Source organism: Microtus ochrogaster, unplaced genomic scaffold, assembly GCF_000317375.1.
Source record: "Microtus ochrogaster isolate Prairie Vole_2 unplaced genomic scaffold, MicOch1.0 UNK38, whole genome shotgun sequence".
Lineage (NCBI taxonomy): Eukaryota > Metazoa > Chordata > Mammalia > Rodentia > Cricetidae > Microtus > Microtus ochrogaster.
In genome coordinates this window covers 3,374,157-3,392,896 of record NW_004949136.1, presented here as the reverse complement: position 1 = coordinate 3,392,896, position 18,740 = coordinate 3,374,157, and the positions used below count along the sequence as shown (strand labels likewise).

At 49.6% G+C, this 18,740-nt stretch overlaps 1 protein-coding gene across 1 annotated transcript; it reads left to right on the top strand.

The window, feature by feature from the left end:
* The first annotated feature begins 910 nt into the window (after nt 1-910).
* Ttll10 (tubulin tyrosine ligase like 10) lies at nt 911-15,868 on the top strand. Its single transcript, XM_026790033.1, has 15 exons — nt 911-926; nt 1,236-1,326; nt 1,425-1,490; nt 3,083-3,504; nt 4,169-4,249; nt 4,334-4,466; nt 4,613-4,731; nt 4,811-4,937; nt 6,000-6,085; nt 6,550-6,721; nt 7,620-7,791; nt 8,379-8,519; nt 14,122-14,238; nt 14,551-14,644; nt 15,106-15,868. Coding segments are annotated over exons 2-15 (2,187 nt in total). The 5' UTR covers nt 911-926; nt 1,236-1,324; the 3' UTR covers nt 15,561-15,868.
* Nucleotides 15,869-18,740: the final 2,872 nt, after the last annotated feature.

Below are 18,740 nucleotides of genomic sequence, written 5' to 3'. Positions count from 1 at the left end.
CTATTCCCACAGGACTGGGCACAGCTGGGAGAAGATGCCCTGCCAGCTATGCCTAGCACAACCTCCTGCTCCCACAGCTTAGACCGGGGAAGAGACCCCAAAGGAAGAGCCATATTAATAGAGCCTAGGGGTGGGTGCACAGCCTCTAAGGGGATGATGGAGCCGCTTAGCATGGGCAGAACCACAAAGAAACCTGAAAGTGAGGAGGGCTAGAGGGTAGCCTAAAACAACAGAAGTTGTTTTTCAAAATTTCCAAAATTCACCCAACACCTCACCAAGGCCCTAAGGGGAGCCCCCGGGTTTCCTCTTAGTTCACAGGTCCTGTGGCTTAGGACAAGATGATTCTCCCAAGATTCTAACTCAATCACATCTGTACAGACCTTTCTTTAAAAAATAGTCATGTCCATGGGCTCCAAGACGCAAGATATGGTTTTGTATTTTGGAAGCACCATATATCACATCAAACTTTGTAACCCTTACAAGGCTCTGAACATGTGTGGTTCATGTGGACCTCAGGAGGAAACTACAAATTGGCGCCAAGAGCCAATGTGAGCCATGCTTGGTGTCAGAGCCTAGATTACTAGGGCTGGATTAAGGAGTCCCCGTGAATGCTCAGGATGATGCTGGAAGAATTCACGAGAGGATGCACAAAGAGGATGGTTCAGACATAAGGGGGGATGTCTATCCCTGACCTCTATTTATCCTCAGCATCCCCCCAGCCTCCTCAGACCAGTTTGACTTCCCTTCTGAAACTCTTGCTTTGCCCCTCAGCTCACACAATGACCCCTTTCACTATCCACCTGAAACTCTTGTTTACCTCTGGGCAGCTGCTGAATCATAGTTCCTGGGTAACAGTTGCCTGGAGACAGTTGCCAGGTCACCACTGTTGTATCCCAGCAAAGGGTTCCTAAGACCTTGCAGAGCAGGTAAGAGACACTGGCTGGTCACCAGCTGAGGGTCCTGACCAGGGCTGAGGCTGAGTGCTTGCCCTCCTGTACCCTGTTATTTGCCCTTCCCAGAAGTAGACAAACAGGAGAGAGGACCGGCCAGAGACTGGGCAGCTTGGCTGAGCTCAGTCCTCTGCCGAAGCCACTCTCTCTCCAAACCCCAGTGTTTTAGCCAAGAGAGGAATGTCTTGTGGGGTGGGGCTGACCCATGTGGGTAACTCAAGCTCTGGGGAGGGCTGGGAGCCCTCAGGATGAGCTCTTTGCCTAGAGCCATGTCTGTCTCCTCAGAACTGACCCCTCAGAAGGGCCACCTCCTGAGATCCACAGAGAACGCATCCCCAGACAGCGCTGCTCGGGAGGCACCAGCCCTTCAGAAAATGTCAGCACCTTCTCAGAGCCCTGTGTTGCCAAACGTTGTGTCTGGGGAAAACTTCAGCAGAACACTGATGTGCTCATTTTCTTGGCCGTCTTCTTCAGGTTTAAATGCATCTCCTGCCCATTGTACCGGGGTGTGATTTCCTGCCGGTCTTTTTATCTGACCAGGTAAAAAAAGTTTATTTTAAATTTATTATAAAGAGTTGAAGCTTCTGTCTAGCTCCTCACCTGGAGCTTTCCCCAAGACCCAGAACCACATGATTTGTTCCACTATTGAACAGCTTGCTTTCTGAAGTAGTAACTGACACTCTTACTGTGAAACTTCCTTTCTGAATTCTGGGTCTGACCCTGAGAGAGACTCTGGAACGCACTAGACAGGGGCAGCTGCTGGCAGCGTCCCAGCTTAGATGCTGCCCTTCCTCTCTCGGGTAGACGTATTCCTACTCACCCAGTAGGGGTTTTAAGGAAAGTTTTTGTCATTTTGTGGGGGTTTTATTTGTTTATTCATTTTTGAAAGAAGCTCAGGCTAGTCTCCCACTTCCCTAGGTTCCTGGAGTTGGCACTCCAACGTGTGCCCTCCTCAAAGGGTAGAGGGCTCTGGTTGATCACAAGGCAACCCCGCCCTAACTCCAAATAGTATGTCCAACTTCCTTTCTTTCCTCGTCTCTCAACAAGCTACAATGTTGAGTCTCTGTGGGTTTGTATTTGGTTTGATCCTTTTGGCCTTGTCCTCAGTTCTTCCTGGACAATTTCCTGGACTTAATCCTGACCTTTGTGTTTCATGTTTAATTCTCACAGGCTCCTTCCTACCCTTTTTAGGAAACAGTATCTCTCCCATTCCCAAACACATTCTAGAAGAGAGTTAGAGTCCTTCAGTTTCCACATTCTTCTTCCTGTGTGAGTCTGTATGCTCCTCTTGTTCATACCTAGAAGACCTCCTAAGATCTCCCTGGGGCCAGGCAGCCTCTTATGCTGTAGACCATACTGGACACCGGTGTCTTAAGGTCCCATTTCCATAGCAGGTCCCCATGGCTCTGGGTTCTGGAAACGCACTGGAGTGCATAGGACTTCCCCAGTGATTGCAGACTGCACACCCACACCTCCTACCTCAGCCTCTTCCTGGAAGCTTTTCTAAGTGGGAATGGGTCTCCAGACACCCTGGATTCCCCCATTTGCAGCCTACCTTCTACAGAAGTATAAGGTTCTCAATCCAGGCTTTCTCTCCACCCTACCTACAGAACTTTTTGAAAATTTTTTCCTTTCTTGTCAGTTCAGGGGCATGGAATTGGTAGACGACTTTCATCTGGTTGCTGTCCTTGGCTTTTCTTTGCTGTCAGTCACTCTAAAGCCACAGACCTGTTTCCTCTTTAGAGCTGACCTTCTCCTATCCAAGGGCAGCAACTTGTCTTACCCTCCCAGTCACAAGACTCTGTGTGCTGTATCCTCACTCACTCCTGACCAACAAACTGGGTTTATTTCCTTAATGTGGGGCACAAAGATTCATCTAGGAATAGATTTTAAATGCCCTAAAATGTTCTAAGTATGGAAAATAGAGAAAAACGGCCTCATCCAGGGCAGGAGTGGCAGGGAAAGAAAGGTGATGGTGGCTTTAAACCGGTTGTGTGATAGAACCAGGACTGAGCACCTGGGTAGCCATAACTGGTAGGAATTTTGATCGGGGCTAGGAGCCTTTTTGCCCTTCAAGCCTGCAGATGGGGACACCTTACCAACAGCAAGACTGATGGGTACCCTATTTGCAGCAGACATAGAGGCCACACTCGTCGAGGTCGGGGCCGTCTCAGCCGAAGAAGACTCACCCGGCGGAGACTGACTGCAAAGATGGCCTTGCACCCACGGACTGGGAGGCCTCATGGCCATCACAGAGGTGGAAGTGAGCCACAAGCTGAAGGCACAGCCCAGGACATGAAGAGTCAGCCTTCCCCAGGCAGGGTGGGCCCAGCTGTCTGCCCCATCCGAGGGCTGGGATCTCAAGCTTCTCGAAGACCCCGAAGGGGTGTAGGGACTACATCTTCCTCAAAGGTTCATCGCCCTGGTGCCCTCATGCCTGCAACACGCAGTTGTACAAGATTCATCCACTGCCGGGGTAAGCCCCCTCGGACACATGTCAGCTCCAAGAGACCCAAACGGTCCAGGATCCGTCGATGCCACACTCGGGCACCAGGTGAATGCAGAGTATCCCTAAGACTGGTTCCACATACTCTCAAGTCAGGGCCTTCAGGGACAGCATTTTATAGGAAGGGAACTAGGCTTACACCAGGCCATGTCCAGTCAGCCAGCCAGGCTCTGAGAGAAGCTAGCAGGGGACAACATATAGGGACACTATGCTCAAGAATCTGCAGGTTCTACCTGTCCATGCCATCACAGTGGGCACTCCCTACCCCAACTCCACTTAGTGCAGCCTCTCATCTCTCCTGGTTGATCATAGACCCTTGGGTCACCCATGATGTCATCATAGACATTGTGACCCCAAGGGCCCTCTGGAGACATACATCCCCACATCATGTCTGTAAGGGCTCCTGCCTCACACTCCGGCCCACTCCCTGCATGGAGCTGGCCCTGCTGGTAAGGAGGGTGGAGGTGGGGGTCACCCTTTTCATCCCCTCTGTAGTCTCTACACTACCTGGACTCTGCATGATTTAAGGCTGGTGGAAACTGCCTCCTTTCACGGGTGCAATGACCCTCAGACCCCTCAGGCAGGTCTGTGTTGGGCCAAAGAGAGGTCCAGAGGGGTTGGGTTAGTTCCCAGCAGCTTCTGGCATTGGCTGGGCTTGGGCAGATAGAGTGGGTACCTCCCCATTCCTCCACCTGACAGCACTGATCTCCAGGCTGGACCCATGAGAAACGGATGGCAAGCAGTGTCGAGGAGGGGCTCCGGCCTGAGCTAAGTCAGCTGGACCAAGATGCAGGTGGGGCCTCTGGCAGCTGGGAGGGGCAGGAAAAACCCTACTGAGCCAGAAGCCTGAGGCCTCTGACCACCTACCTGCCCACAGACCTCCTGGAGGAAGAAGAAACCGCCAGACCACCTTTGACCTCCCTGGAGGGGCTCTTTCTGGAAGGGGACAAGCAGCCCAGTCCAGGTCAGGGCCCTTTCTTTTACATCGGAGGCACCAACGGAGCATCAATGTGAGTGGACTTTGGGCAGCCCTGGTCTGCCTTCCGACCCCTGGTGTGGACTTAGCCCACGATGCTGCTATGGGGTGACCACTCCTGCCCTCTCTTCCTCAGACAACCCCAGGGCCCCCCAGTTATTAACACCTTTTACCCCACAGAATCAGCAACTACTGTGAGAGCAAGGGCTGGCAACGCACGCAGGACAGCCGCTGTGAGGATTACAAGCTGAAGTGGTGTGAGATCAAGTCCAGGAACAACTACTGCAGCTTCCGGGAAGGTAGGGGACACCCTGAGGGAAGCGGATGTGGCAGAGCAGCTTCAAGGCACCACCCACACCATCCTTTCTGTCCTGCCAGGCCAGCAGCTGCTGTTCCAGCTCCCAAACAATAAGCTGCTTACCACCAAGATCGGGTTGCTCAGTGCCCTGCGGGAGCATGGACGCACTTTGAGCAAAGCCAGGCTGCTGCCCAGCGCCCAATCCAAGTGAGCCCACCCCGCCCAACCCCAGGGGTGCACCCACTTCTACCTCCATCTTTAGGACCATTTTCCCCATTCCATAAACTTTCCTCAGCAACCACTCTCCTTTAAATGTTCCCCCCTCCCCCCTCCCCGCTGGTCTACCAATCTGCTTCTCCTCCAGCACATGCCCACCATCCTTTGCTCAGATATCTTTCCTCTCTGCCCACAACAGCCACCCATGGATGTCCCTCTGCACTTATCCATTGCTCCACCCACTTAGCCAACATTTTGCTCCCACTCATTCTTATCCGCTCAGCCATATCCATCTGGTTTCCTCTAACCCTACCAAGCTGAACCTCAATGGTTCACTGATTACCTCCCCAGCCATTTACTCACCCAAATGTTTACTTAGAGATCTGTCTTCTCATTTAACCAACTGCTCACTGTCAGCCCCTGAAGGTCACAGCGTTCTATAACACCATCTAGACGTCTGTGTCTCCAGCTGTCTACTTCTTACTAACTTTGACCAGCAACTCATCTGCCCTCCTACCTCCAGACCCATCTATACTCTCACTCTGCATACTCCACCCACATCTACAAACTCAGACCAGGACGTATGTCCCTTTGGGAAAAGGATGTATCAGCCCTTGGGAGCTTACATGGCCCAGCCCAGGATGCCTTGGGCCACAGGGGTAGATAGCTGAGAGAGACCAGAACTGAGTTATAATAAAAGGAAGTTTGGGAGCTCAGATACATACTATGATTCTATGCCAGGCACAGTCTTGGCATTGGAAATCAACCCACATAGAAGAGAGCAATGGGGAGAGAGAAAGCAAGGAGATGGGATGGAGGAGCCACAGTGGGGCTGGCAGCCAGAGGCTGGCTGCCGCAGAGAAGCTGAGAGTATGAGACACGTAAAAGGGTATTCTGCAAGGACACGGTGTGAACAGAGGCCTTGCAAAGGAAATAGCTGGGGGACACCTGGTAGCCCCTTCCAGCTAGCCTACAGGTCAAACTACCAGATCACTGGCCGAGTTGAAGTCGGAGGACAGCCCTCCCATGTCTTCACCCCCCTGCTCTCCCAAGGGTTCTAAAAATGGACGAGTTTTTCCCAGAGACCTATCGGCTGGACATCAGGGACGAGAGACAGACTTTCTTCACACTATTTGATGGTGAGAGGCCCCTGGGTAGGGCCAGGTACTCTAAAAGGGTAGACAAGATGAGGTTCGGAGCCCAGCAGGGTGGGCAGAGGGTTGGGCAAGGCCAGACCTGGAAAAAGTGGAATAGTTCTTGAGAGGAAAAGCGAAGCCAGGGCTTGGGACTTGGTGTTAAGGGGTTGGAAAAAGAGGGTGGTGGTAGCCTTAGTTAGGGGTAGGGGTGTGGCAGGGCCATAACCAGATTATGGGTATGATTAAGGTGAGACAAAGGAACCGCCCTCTAAACTGGGGTGAGGTAGCGAAATCAGGGTAGGACAAGGGTTGAAGCCAGTTGGAGCTGGTCGAAGTGGTTAGGGCTGAGGGGGCGGGGTAAAGAAAGGGAAGGTCAAGGCTGGGGTGTGGTCAGGGCCAGGGCAGGGTGAGGGATGGGAGGGGCAAGGAGCACTCAGGGCCAGAGGCTCTGGGGTTACTCCCTGCAGAAACCGAGATTTGGATCTGCAAGCCCACGGCCTCCAACCAGGGAAAGGGCATCTTTCTGATCAGGAGCCAGGAAGAGGCTGCTGCCCTGCAGGCCAAGACCCAGAGCATTGAGGACGACCCCATCTACCGCAAGATGCCCTTCCGTGCACCTCAGGCGCGGGTGGTGCAGAGGTGTGGGCGTGGATGCCAGGAAGGGCCTGGGTCCCAGACTAGTTGGTGCCTGGTGGTAGGAAACAGTGCTGCGGAGAAGCCCTCGGCCATTGCAGGCTGTAGCATCCAAACAACTTGCCTCCACATCTAGCCCTACAGCCTGCGCAGAGGAGGTGCCACATTTTAGCTGGGGTGGCAGATAAGACTGCCCCTAAACACAGACTCACTGGAGGGGGGGGGCGGCTCGTCAAGGAGGGCTTGGTCCCTATGTCCTCTGTCCTGTATCTGTCTTCCCTACTCTGCAACCCAGCTACAACCTATCTGCAACGCAGAGCTGACCAAGGGCCCATCTGCCTACAGTGGGGTCCAGATGCTCAGTTTCACATAGGACTAGGAGGGAAAATTCAGATCACCCTTAGAAAGGTCCTAGTAGTGCCTTACCCTCTGCTAGTATTTACCCTTTCTCTGGCCATGGCTGCTACTTGCTGCCTTGTTCCCCTTCTATAGGGCCCCCCCAAACATGCTCTCCCTACCTTAAGTTTTGAAGATCTGAAGACTATATGGAACACCCTCTCCCTTCCAAAGCCATTCACCGTTCAGGATCCAGTGTCAGCCTTCCTCCTCCAGATGGCCCTTCCCGCCACAGGGGCCCAATCTGCTCCCATAACCTTCCTAAGGGAGCTACACTTTAAGGTGGCCAGACACTTGCAGTAGATAGAGATTTGGTTATGAGGCCCTCTTCCCAATTCCTCTGACCAGTTCAAACTCGGAAATGTCCTCTGACCATGGACAGCGTTCAGCTAGCTGTCATGTCTAGGACAGGAGGGAGGCAATGAGAAAATGGTTCTTGTGGGGATGACAGTTGTAGGCCAGCTGACCAAGCCACTCAGTCCCAGGTGCCCCTTATGGTACCCCCTAGATATATCCAGAACCCGCTGCTACTAGATGGGAAGAAGTTTGATGTGCGCTCCTACCTGCTCATCGCCTGTACCATGCCCTACATGGTCTTTTTTGGCCATGGCTATGCCCGCCTCACCCTCAGCCTGTATGACCCTCATTCCAGTGACCTCGGTGGTCACTTGACCAATCAGGTAAAAAACCCCTTATGGGTAAAGCCCCCCCTTTTTTTTTTAAAATATTTATTTGTTATGTATACAATATTCTGTCTGTATGCCTGCAGGCCAGAAGAGGGCGCCAGACCTCTTTACAGGTGGTTGTGAGCCACCATGTGGTTGCTGGGAATTGAACTCAGGACCTTTGGAAGAGCAGGCAATGCTCTTAACCACTGAGCCATCTCTCCAGCCCCCAAAAGCCCCTTTTCTATAGGCATGGATGAGCTCAGAGAAACACTCTGATTGCTTGGGAGCACAGAGGAAGGGTCTGCCTGCCCAGGGTTGGGAGTGACTTAGTAGCCTTTGTCTAGCTTTTACCCCAACAGAGACTCAGGTGTCCTACAGAAGGACCTTAGAGCCAAAGGTAGAATGGGAGTCTCGAACAAGAGGTCCCTTGTTTAGGGTCTGTGGGTATTTTATGACTAGGAGGTGTGTGCGTGAGCATCTCAGAAGCACTTGTCCTGGGAGACAGGAATGGAGCTTCTGTGAAGGTCAGAAGGTTAGGACAAAGCATCCATTGAGTGGTCTCTTCGGAGAGTGACCTCTAGGCTCTGCTTTTGCTGTAGTTCATGCAGAAGAAGAGTCCACTGTACATGCTTCTGAAAGAAGGCACTGTGTGGAGCATGGAGCACCTCAACCGATACATCAATGACAAGTTTAGAAAGACCAAGGGCCTCCCCAGAGACTGGGTCTTCACCACCTTCACGGTCAGTCTGGCTTCGAGTGGGGAATCTGTGTCCATGTTGCCCTTGGGTTGGGCGAGGCGTGTGGCTTTTCATGAGTCATTGAAGCTTATGTAGTTGTAGTAAAGTCATCTCTAATTGTTCTAGATGTCATTTTCAATATCACTTTGAAGAGGCAAAAGTAGATGTCCTTGTATTTCTTCTGATTTGAGGGAAAGTCTCACAAATTCCCTTCTCTCCCTAGTGTACTAAGTATTTTTTAAGGGTAAGATGCTGAGTAATATAAAATGCTGTTCCTATACTGATTAAGATGATCATGTATTATTTTTCCAACATTCTATTTGTGTGTATTGCATCTATTAACTTTCACTGCTCTTACGTATCCGGAATAAATTCTAGGTGGTAGTGGTATGTGATAATTCTAATATGCTTTTGAGTTTGATTTTATCGTATTTAAGTATTTTTGTGTCTGTGCTCATAAAGTAATGCTGACCTATAGCTTTTCTTTAGTATTTTATCTGATTTTGATATGAAAATGTACCATTTCCCTTTACTTGATGTCTTGGTGTTTTATTCTGGCTCATAATTTTAGAAGTTTGAAGTCTATGATCAAATTGATGAAGAGGTGAGCAGGCTCTGACACATTCGCCCCTGTGTTGGTCTGCCCTGCTCAAACCTGAGAAACTGTAGTTGGAAATCCATAAAACTATGAAGCAAAAAGTCCTTACTCTTTGAAAGTAATTCTCTCAGGTATTTGTTATAATGAGAAAAACAAAATAAAAAATTGGCACACCCTGTGAAGTAGCCTGGACTTTTCGTTGGAGGGAAGGTTTGTCATTAACACTGGTTTCCCATCACCCCTCAGTTTCACTTAGTTGATGTCGATTAAGATTTTCTATTCTTGTTTGTTTTTAAATTTTGATATTTATTAGTTTTTCTGGTGATTTTTTTGCAGTTCTCCTTGCTTATATAATATATTTAGTGCACAGATATTTACAGTGTTTCCTTAAATTCATTTTACTATGCTGGGCATGGTGGTGCACACCTCTCATCCCAATTAGGAGGCAGAGGCAAACATCTCTGTGAGTTCTAAGCCAGTTCGATCTATATGGCTTCAGGCCAATAAGGTCTACTGGGGGGCAAAGGAAAAGGAGAGGAGAGAGAAGGACGAGGAGGAAGAGAAAGAAAGGGAGAGAGAAAGAAAGAGAGAAAGAAAGGAAGAAAGGAAGAAAGAAAGAAAGAGAAAGAAAGAAGAAAGGAAGGAAGAAAAAAAGAAAGAAGAAAAAAATTAAGAAGAAGGAAGGAAAGAAGGAAGGAAAAGAAAGAAAAGTTGAGAAAGAAAAAGCAAGGAGCCAGGTGGGGTAGCATAATGCCTGTAATTATACAATTTGGGAGTCAGAAGCAGGAGTTTCAATAACTCAACATATATTTAGCTACACAGAGAATTCAAAGATAGCCTGGTTTATATGAGATCCTGACTCAAACAAAACAAAACGTAGAGGGCTAGGATTATGCTCTGTGGTAGAGCATTTACTTAGCATGCACAAGAGCTCTGGGCTCTAGCCTACCACACAAAAAAATGAATGAACACTTTTTATCCCAATATATGTTGTATCTTTAAAATGTTTTTTGGAGGCTAGGGAGCTTGATCTGTGGCCAAGAGCACTTTATCTACAAGCATGAATTAGAATCTCCCATATCCATGTAAAAAGCCATATGTGGCTGTGCACGCCTGTGACCCAGCACTGAAGAGTGGAGGCAGTTAGAACCTGAGAGCTTGCTGGCTAGCCAGCCTAACTGAAAAGGTAAGGTCCTAGTCTAGTGAGAAGCCCTGTCTCCAGGCAATAAGACATAGACTGATAAAGGAAGACACCCTAGGCTGCGCAGCCAAGGTCCAGAGAGCACACTCTGGAAGCATAGGCACAGGCGTGCACTTTGGCACACTCACATGCACATACCACACACATTGTAATTCACACACAGGCAGGCACACATGCACACGCACATTCCTGCGCGTTTGAAAAGATCATATAACCCACTGTTCATTAGAAGGTTCTGTAAAGGTCTGTGGAGTCTAGGTTTTTGTTTTTTGTTTTGTTGTTGTTGTTTTGTTTTGTTTTGAAAGTCTCAATATGTAGCCTTGACTAGCCTGGAACTTATTATGTAGACTAGACTGGCTTCAAACCAGTAAGAGATAAGAGATTCGCCTACCTTTGCCTCCTGAGTGCTAGGATTAAAGGCATAGGCTACCACATTCAATGTTAAATTTTTTAAATTTATTTATTTATTAAGGATTTCTGCCTCCTCCCTGCCACCGCCTCCCACTTCCCTCTCCCTCCCCAGATCAAGTCCCCCTTCCTCATCAGCTCGAAGAGCAATCAGGGTTCCCTGACCTGTGGGAAGTCCAAGGACTGCCCCTTTTTGGGGTGCAGAGGAAGGTCACCACCAAAGGATGACTTTCAGTAACTCTTCCTCCACCATGTGGGTCCTGGGACGAAACTTGTGGGGTTAGGCTTGGCATCAAGCACCCTTGCTAGAGAAGCCGCCTTACCGGCCCTTGTTTTATACATTATTGTATGTGTGTGAGTGCAGGCAAACACTTGCCATGGTGAGAATGTTGAGGTCAGAGGGCAGCTTCTTTCTTCCTCTGTGGGACCTGGGGACTGAGCTCATGTCCTGAAACTGGTGTGACAAGTGTCCTTACCCACTGAGCCATCTTGTTGTCCACTGTGTGTGTGTGTGTGTGTGTGTGTGTGTGTGTGTGTGTGTGTGTGTGGTGTGATGTTGTATGTGCTGAGGCCACAGCAGGTTCTAGGAATCAAACTCAGGTCACCAGGCTTGCACAGCAAGCACCTTCATTGACTGAGCCATCTTACCAGTCCTGTGCAACCCATTTGTTCATAGTATTGGTCAAGACTTCTGCTTTTTAACCATCTATGTATGTAGTCCAATTGTTGTCTATCATTTATCTATCTATCTATCTATCTATCTATCTATCTATCTATCTATCATCTATCTATCTATCTCTATCATCTATCTACCTATCTATTATTTATTTTGTCTTTTTGCAACAAGGTTTCTCTGTGTAGCCTTGGCTGTCCTGAAACTCACTCTGTAGACCAGGTTTGCTTCAAATTCACAGGAATCTACCTGCCTCTGCTTCCCAAGTGCTGGGATTGAAGGTGCTGGCCTTCACTGCCTGGCACTGCTATTTTCTGTGTCTCATATGTCTTCTGTTTACTTCCTCAACTACCACCTCTTATTAGAGCAGACATATGCTTTCTAGTGTGTCTTTTAGTTGTAATCTTATTGTTTTCTTAGTGGTTGTATTTGAGACTACCATTAACATCTTAGTCATAATTATTCTGATTCACATAGTTAATTTCAATAACATAGAAAAACATTGTTCCTATTTTATAGCTCTATTCTCTATTGTGCTGACTTTAGATCTACTTCATTCAGTTGCCTTTTTAGGAAAATCAATTTCAGGTGAAAAAAACAGATATGCTGTCTTTTACTTAATGTAGTCACCTTTACTAGGGTTCTTATTTTTATTTCTTCATGAGAGTTCAAGTTACTGTTAGAAAGACTACAGGACAGGCATGCCTCTGCTTTTCCTTATGTGGAAATGTCTTTTTGTTTATATGTTTTTTGAGACTGGGTCTCACCGTGTAGACAAGGCTGGCCTCAAACTCACTGAGATCTGCCTGTCTCTGCCTCTTGAGTGCTGGTATTAAAGGTGTGGGAATGTCTTCATTTTTTCATTAAAAAAAAGAGATTTTAAAATGTTTATGTGTTTGAGTGCCTGCATGTATGTATGGGTACCACATATGTGCCTGGTGCTCACAGAGGCCAGAAGAAGGCTTTGGATCCCTCGGGATTGGAGTGAGAGGAGACTGTGGACAGCCTTACATGGACTCTCAAAACCTAAATGGGGTCCTTTGCAAGAACAGTCAAGTGTTCTTAACAGCTGAGCCATTTCTCCAGTTCTTAATTTCCCTATTCTTGAAGTATGATTTTGTTGGGTAAACAAATCCTTTTTACTATTTGTATGTGCATATGTGCTGTGCATGTATGTGATGTCTGTACATGTAGCACATGCATGTGGAGGCCTGTAGCAGATGCCTTGTGTCTGTCCTCGGTCACTCTCCACCTTTATTTTTGGGACAGGGTCTCTTATAAAAGAATCTGCCTGTATCACCACCAAGGACTAGGGTTACAGGCATGCAGTTGCCATGTTTGGCTATTTATATATTCTAGGGCACCGAAATCAGTCTGTGCTTGTACAATAGATGGCACTTGACCAACTAAACATTTCTCTTTTTAGCCTCTGTAGATAGAATTCTTGGTTGGCAGTTTTTCCTTTTAGTGTTTGGGATATATCATTCCATTCGGGCCTCATGGTTTCTGATGAGAAAGTGACTATTAATCTTATTGAGTATCCCTTTTATGTGATGAATAGGTTCTCTCTTGCTAATTTCAACATTCTCTGTCTTTTTTATGATTTTGTATGTGCATGTGTGTCTGTGTATATGTTCATGCCTGTGGGTATGTGTGTGCAATTTTGGAGGTCAGTGGTCAACTTAAGGTACTGTTCCCCAGATGGCATCCTCATTGTTAAAGACAGAGTCATGTCTTCGTTGAGTTGAAGTTTACTTTATCTGTTTGTCTCTGCTGTCCCAGCACAAGGTCTGCAAATAAGGAACCATCACACCAGAGCACATGGGTTCCGACTGAACTCAAGTCCTCATGCTTGTTAGCCTGGGCTTTGCTGACTGGGCTGCCTCCCAAGCCCCCTCTATCTTTTGAAAGTCTGCTTATGATTGTTGTTGTATGAACGGCGGGGCTGTGTCCTGCCACCCGGCTAGCTTTACCTGAAATAATTACATGGAAACTGTATTCTTTTAAACACTGCTTGGCCCATTAGTTCCAGCCTCTTATTGGCTAGCTCTTACATATTGATCTAACCCATTTCTAATATCCTGTGTAGCCCATGAGGTGGCTTACCAGGGAAGATCTTAACTTGCGTCTGTCTGGAGTGGGAGAATCATGGTGACCGCCTGATTGGGCTTATTTCTCCCAGCCTTTTGTTCTGTTTTCTCTGCCTACCTAAGGGTTGGCCTATCAAATGGGCCTAGGCAGTTTCTTTATTAATAAGAAATCACTCCCACATCATATGATATGATAAGTCTATTAATTTATCCTTCTTTGACTTAATTGAACCATTTAAATTTAGAGATTAATGTTTTACATCAAATTTAGGAACCTTTCTGTCATTTCTTACAATTCCTTGCCCCTTTCCTTTCTTTCTGGGGTTCTCAGTACCTATACCTGCTGGGTTGATTCCTCTCCCCAAGCTTCTAACTAAAGCAACCTGAAGTGCTATAATGTTCTCTGTTCTACCAGGGTTTTGTGTGTTCTAGCTGTCTCTCTGCTGCGAGTTCTAATTTTCTTCACTTTTGTATCTCCTGGTACCTGCCTCACAGTATGGTTTTGCTGAATGTGTTTCTGTGAGCCTGTAACTCTGAGCATGTGAAAATGTGGGCAGTCAGAGTTATGCGGGCGAGGGGTGACTTCACCTGGGCCAACCCGCCACAGCCAGGATCTCTCCCTGCTTTGCCCACAGAAGCGGATGCAGCAGATCATGGCCCATTGCTTCCTGGCGGTCAAGTCCAAGCTGGAATGCAAGCTGGGTTACTTTGATCTCATTGGCTGTGATTTCCTGATTGATGAGAACTTCAAGGTGCTGTCTTGGGAAGATGAGGTCTGGTAGGCTGGCACAAGGAGGTAGGGCCCATCTGTACAATGACCGCGTAAGCAGGCCCAGTGGGTGGGCTCAGCCCTAAAGTTGGATGTGTCATAAAGCTCTCCTCCTACTGGAAATGAGCAGCCCTCAAGAGCAGTCTTAACTCCTTGAGCAAACATGGGGAAGAAAAGCCATGGAAAGACACAATCTGCCCAGAATCACATAGCTTGATAGGGACCAGAGAACAATCTTCTTACTGGCCAACTGGGCTGTGGGTGGATTAGGGATGCTGACCGCTGTCTGCCGCAGGTGTGGCTGCTAGAGATGAACTCCAATCCTGCCCTACATACCAACTGTGAAGTCCTGAAGGAGGTGATCCCTGGAGTGGTTATGGAGACTTTGGGTGAGCTCTGGGCAGCCCCTTGTCACAGCATTCCCGTCTGCTTCTTTTTTTTTTTTTTTGGTTTTTCTAGACAGGGTTTCTCTGTGGTTTTGGAGCCTGTCCTGGAACTAGCTCTTCTAGACCAGGCTGGTCTCGAACTCACAGAGATCCGCCTGCCTCTGCCTCCCAAGTGCTGGGATTAAAGGCATGCGCCACCACCGCCTGGCCCTCCCATTTGCTTCTTTGTCCAGTTCTGGGTAACCCATCCAGCTTGCCTCCAAGTTCAGACTCTACAAGTCTGGTTTCCCAACACCCCATAATCTGCAAGGCCCCCCAAGCCCTCTTTCTGCTCCAACGTCTCTGTCACCTGACCCACCTACGTCTAACCCTTCACGGACATGCTGGAGAAGTTACCCTGCTCCAAACTGCCCTTTCACTCACTCACCTCACTCACCCTCTCACTCACCTTGTCCTCCTCGTAGATCTAGCTCTTGAGACCTGCCAAAAGAGCTTGCATTGTCAGAAGATGCTGCCTCTGCTGTCACAGCGTCGCTTCGTGCTCCTTTATAACGGCGAGACTATGGACGTGTGGCCGCGCTTGGGGGGCTCACGCCCCCTTGCCCGCCTGCCTCCGCCACCGCCGCCGCTGCCTCCCAGGCCCTCCAGTGAGGCAGCATCCTCTACACTGCCCTCAGCACGTGCCACAGCAGACCGACCTGGAGCACGCAAGCCGGTGCCTTCCAGGGCTGCTCCCATATGCGCCTTCCACAAATCGCGGCTGCCTGACTCCAGCGGAGGGTCCGGAGCGGAGTCCGAGCCCTCTCTTTGTTCTGGGTCCCCAGAAAACAGCAGGGACGTGACTGGGGAGCCCTCCCTGGGGCCGTCCGAGGAAGAGCGCGAGGAGGAACAGAGGAACGCGAGCCACCGGGGCTCCTAGCCGCCACAAGCAACCAGCGACCCTGCTCGCGGCCGTGCCCTCTCCGGGACCTATAAAAGCTACTTTGTGACAAACGCGGCCTCCAGAAGCCGGTCCCACCTGGGCGCCCCAAGCCCTTCTGTCACCCTCCTCTCTTTGCTCCTCGGTTGTCCTTAGCGGAAGGAGAGGGAGCTGCATGCAGAATGGGAGTGCATCCTTCAGAAAGGGAAAAATTTCACTGACCTGTTTTTCCTTCTATGAGGCAGCCCACCAAATCCTGGGTTCCCACTTACTGCTCTTTCTCATCCTCCTGAAACTCCATGGCCTTCATGACCTCTTCAGCCTGGCATTGGGACTCACCCTCTGTTCCCTGGAGTCCCCAGGAAAGGTCCATGAAACTCTGGAAGTCCTATCCTACCTCATTACTATCCTGGAGCAGTACCGGGATTCATTCTCATACTGCCCACCATCTTTCTTCTGGCCTTTCAGACACTGTGGAACAGGGTCTACAGCCTCCTTCCCCACAAAGGCCTGGTGTTTGTCAGGGATGGGAGAGGTACAGAGGAGTTGGCCAAGACAGCGCAGTTCCCAGGAGAAGGAAGACAGACATTAAGCTGACATTCGTGATTGCTCTCCCTCCTCCCCTGCCACCCCCTGCAATAGTCATGTTCCTAGTTAGCATGGAGGTTTGAAAGGAGACCTCTGACCACCTCACATTTTACACCAAAGTGGCCAGAATCCTGCCTTTAAGTCCCTGCAGCCAACTCCTGTCCCCTTAAGTTACCCCACCCCTACAAAACTCCAAAGACAACCTCCTACCAACTTGCAAAAGGACCTGCTCAGCTTGAATACTCTCTTGCATATCCTCTTCCTTGTTTTCCCTTCTGACCTTTAATTGGTCCCAAACATCAGGCTTAGCTCCATCACACGGGAGAAATGCCAGACTGGTCCCTGCTCTTTATTGAAGCAAAATCCCTCGGGAGGTAAGGGATCTTTCCTTGCAGTTTCTAAGATGCAATGCCTGGCCACCAGTAGAGGGCTCTGTCAGCATACAGGGAAGTTCCCTTCCAGAAACTCCTCACAGTTGAACAACTGAGGCTCAGATCCCAAGGAAATTATAGAGACCCTACTTTAGCTTGTGAGCATCCCACATTTCTGCACACTCCCCACAACCCTTCTCCATCCAGACTGCTTGCTCCACCCCAGATGCTCCAATCTTGCTGTGGCCTAGGGCATGAGGTACAAGGTGTAGTACAAGCACACTTTTGTCTGTAGGTGACCAAGCCCAGCATCTTCTGTAACAGTCCAGGAAAAGCCTGTCCCTGGTCAGAGGGTCTCTGGTCTATTGGCTCTGAAGCCCACTGAAGCTAAGAAAATGGAAACCCAGCCTCCCCAGAGCTTTAGTGCCCTACGTCTCGGTGAAGCTACACCTGTTCCTGGGGTTAAGGTCACATTTTTGTTGGCAGCCATGGTGCTACTAGCCATGCCCCTTGGGGCCACCTGTCACTACATTCTCAACTTGTGCCTCCTCCAAGACTTAGGTTTCCCATAGCCTCTCCCCCTCCTCACAGTTCCCTGACCAAGTCAGAGCTGTATCCCCATCACTGGCATGACAAATATTTCTGCTCTCAGCACCACATGGAGCTGCAGCCCTGCCCCCCGGGGGGGGGTGGGGAGTCATCTCATGCCAGTACGGGTGACAAAGCTCTCAGGAGGAAGATGCTTCCTCTGCTGTTGTGGGGACATGGAACATCTACTGAGACCATGATGTAACAAATACTCGTTGGCAGTAGCCTGTCCTGCTGTGCCAACCACAGGCTCTCCAAGGGCTTGGGCTGTCTGCTACCCTTCATTCCTGGCAGCTGCAGAGCATGTCAAAGAAGAAGGGTTTCAGGGACCTCCTGCTGCTCACTCATTCCATGGGAATGATAAGCGATGGCCCCATCAACCTCCTCCAGGTCCTCCTCAACTCTTCACAGCCCACATGCAAGTCCCCCAGAGCCCTGAGCTCAGGACCTCATCAGACTCTGGGGAGAGAGGGGCTGTGGGGCATCTGAGCACCTGGCCACTTGGCAGCTTCAAGGTATTCTCTGATATTCAAACAATATGACAGGACTGGGGGTTAAGGAGCTGAATGATGGCATCAACTCTGGGCTGGCCCTGCAGAGCAACCGATTGCCACTGGGGTTGGTCACCCAAGAACAGGGCTCCTGACAGCTGAATATATCCTCCCTTCTAATCACTCCCTGTTCTCCTGAGAGAATCCTGAGACCCTCCTGCTGAAAGTGTCAAGAGTTTCCTTCAGAAGATGTGGGGAATTGAGCTACTCACAGCTCTGACCCAAGCACCCTGTGCCTTCTGTTGTCCCTGCAGTCAGACCTTTACCGCACACACGTGCACACGCATGCACACACATGCACACGCACACACACGCATAGGGTCTGGAGCTTTCTGCGTATTTTAGCTTCGGTCAGACAATAGTGGGACATCCTACATACCTTCCCACTCTAGTCCCCCCCATCTAAAAAGGGGCCCGAACAGATAGCCTGGTCTTCAGAAAGTCACCCTAATTCATGGAGCTTCTTGGGAAGATGGGGTAGGTAAGGGATGGATGTCTACCTTCTTTCTCCACTCAGCTGCTTCCCATAGGGGCTAGTGGCTGTATAAGGGACAGTCCCTGAAATGTGAGCCCAGCCCAATAGAAGACCTAGACGTAGAGGTACTACCTGGTCATGCCTCAGTAGCTAGGAGTAGTCATTACCCACTTGCCCCCCAAGGTCTCTGGACTGCTGTCTGGAGCTGGGGGAGGGGTTGTCGAGGTGTAAAAAGGAAGCGACCTCTCTCCATGATACAGGTCCTTCTCTGAGCTGGGGCACGTCTCACACTGAGTAAAGTGTGGGCTCTCAGCAAGCGAGAGGGTGGAGGCTGGGCAGGAGTCACCAGCTGTGGCCGGAAGCCTTTCTGGGAACTGGGCCTGTGCGCTAGCTCTTTATCTGAGAGCAAAACTTAAGAAATCAAGGCCAACGGGTGTGTGTGTGCTGTGGTTTTCCGGAAGAAATGGAGAGTGGCTACTGTGGGGTAGGGGTTTCTGGGAACTGCAGTGAAACCTCCCTCTTGCTAGTCTAGGCCTAGCAGACACACCTCAGCTGCTGTGGCTGCCAGACTCTGCAGGTGGGTAAATGCCGTCCCTACTTCAGAAGG

Bases quoted from the DNA above. Each gene is read 5' to 3' on its own strand.
- Ttll10 (XM_026790033.1), top strand. The intron at 4,938-5,999 runs GTGAGCCCACCC...TGCTCTCCCAAG, and splicing joins CTGCCCAGCGCCCAATCCAA to GGTTCTAAAAATGGACGAGT. The intron at 6,722-7,619 runs GTGTGGGCGTGG...GGTACCCCCTAG, and splicing joins CAGGCGCGGGTGGTGCAGAG to ATATATCCAGAACCCGCTGC.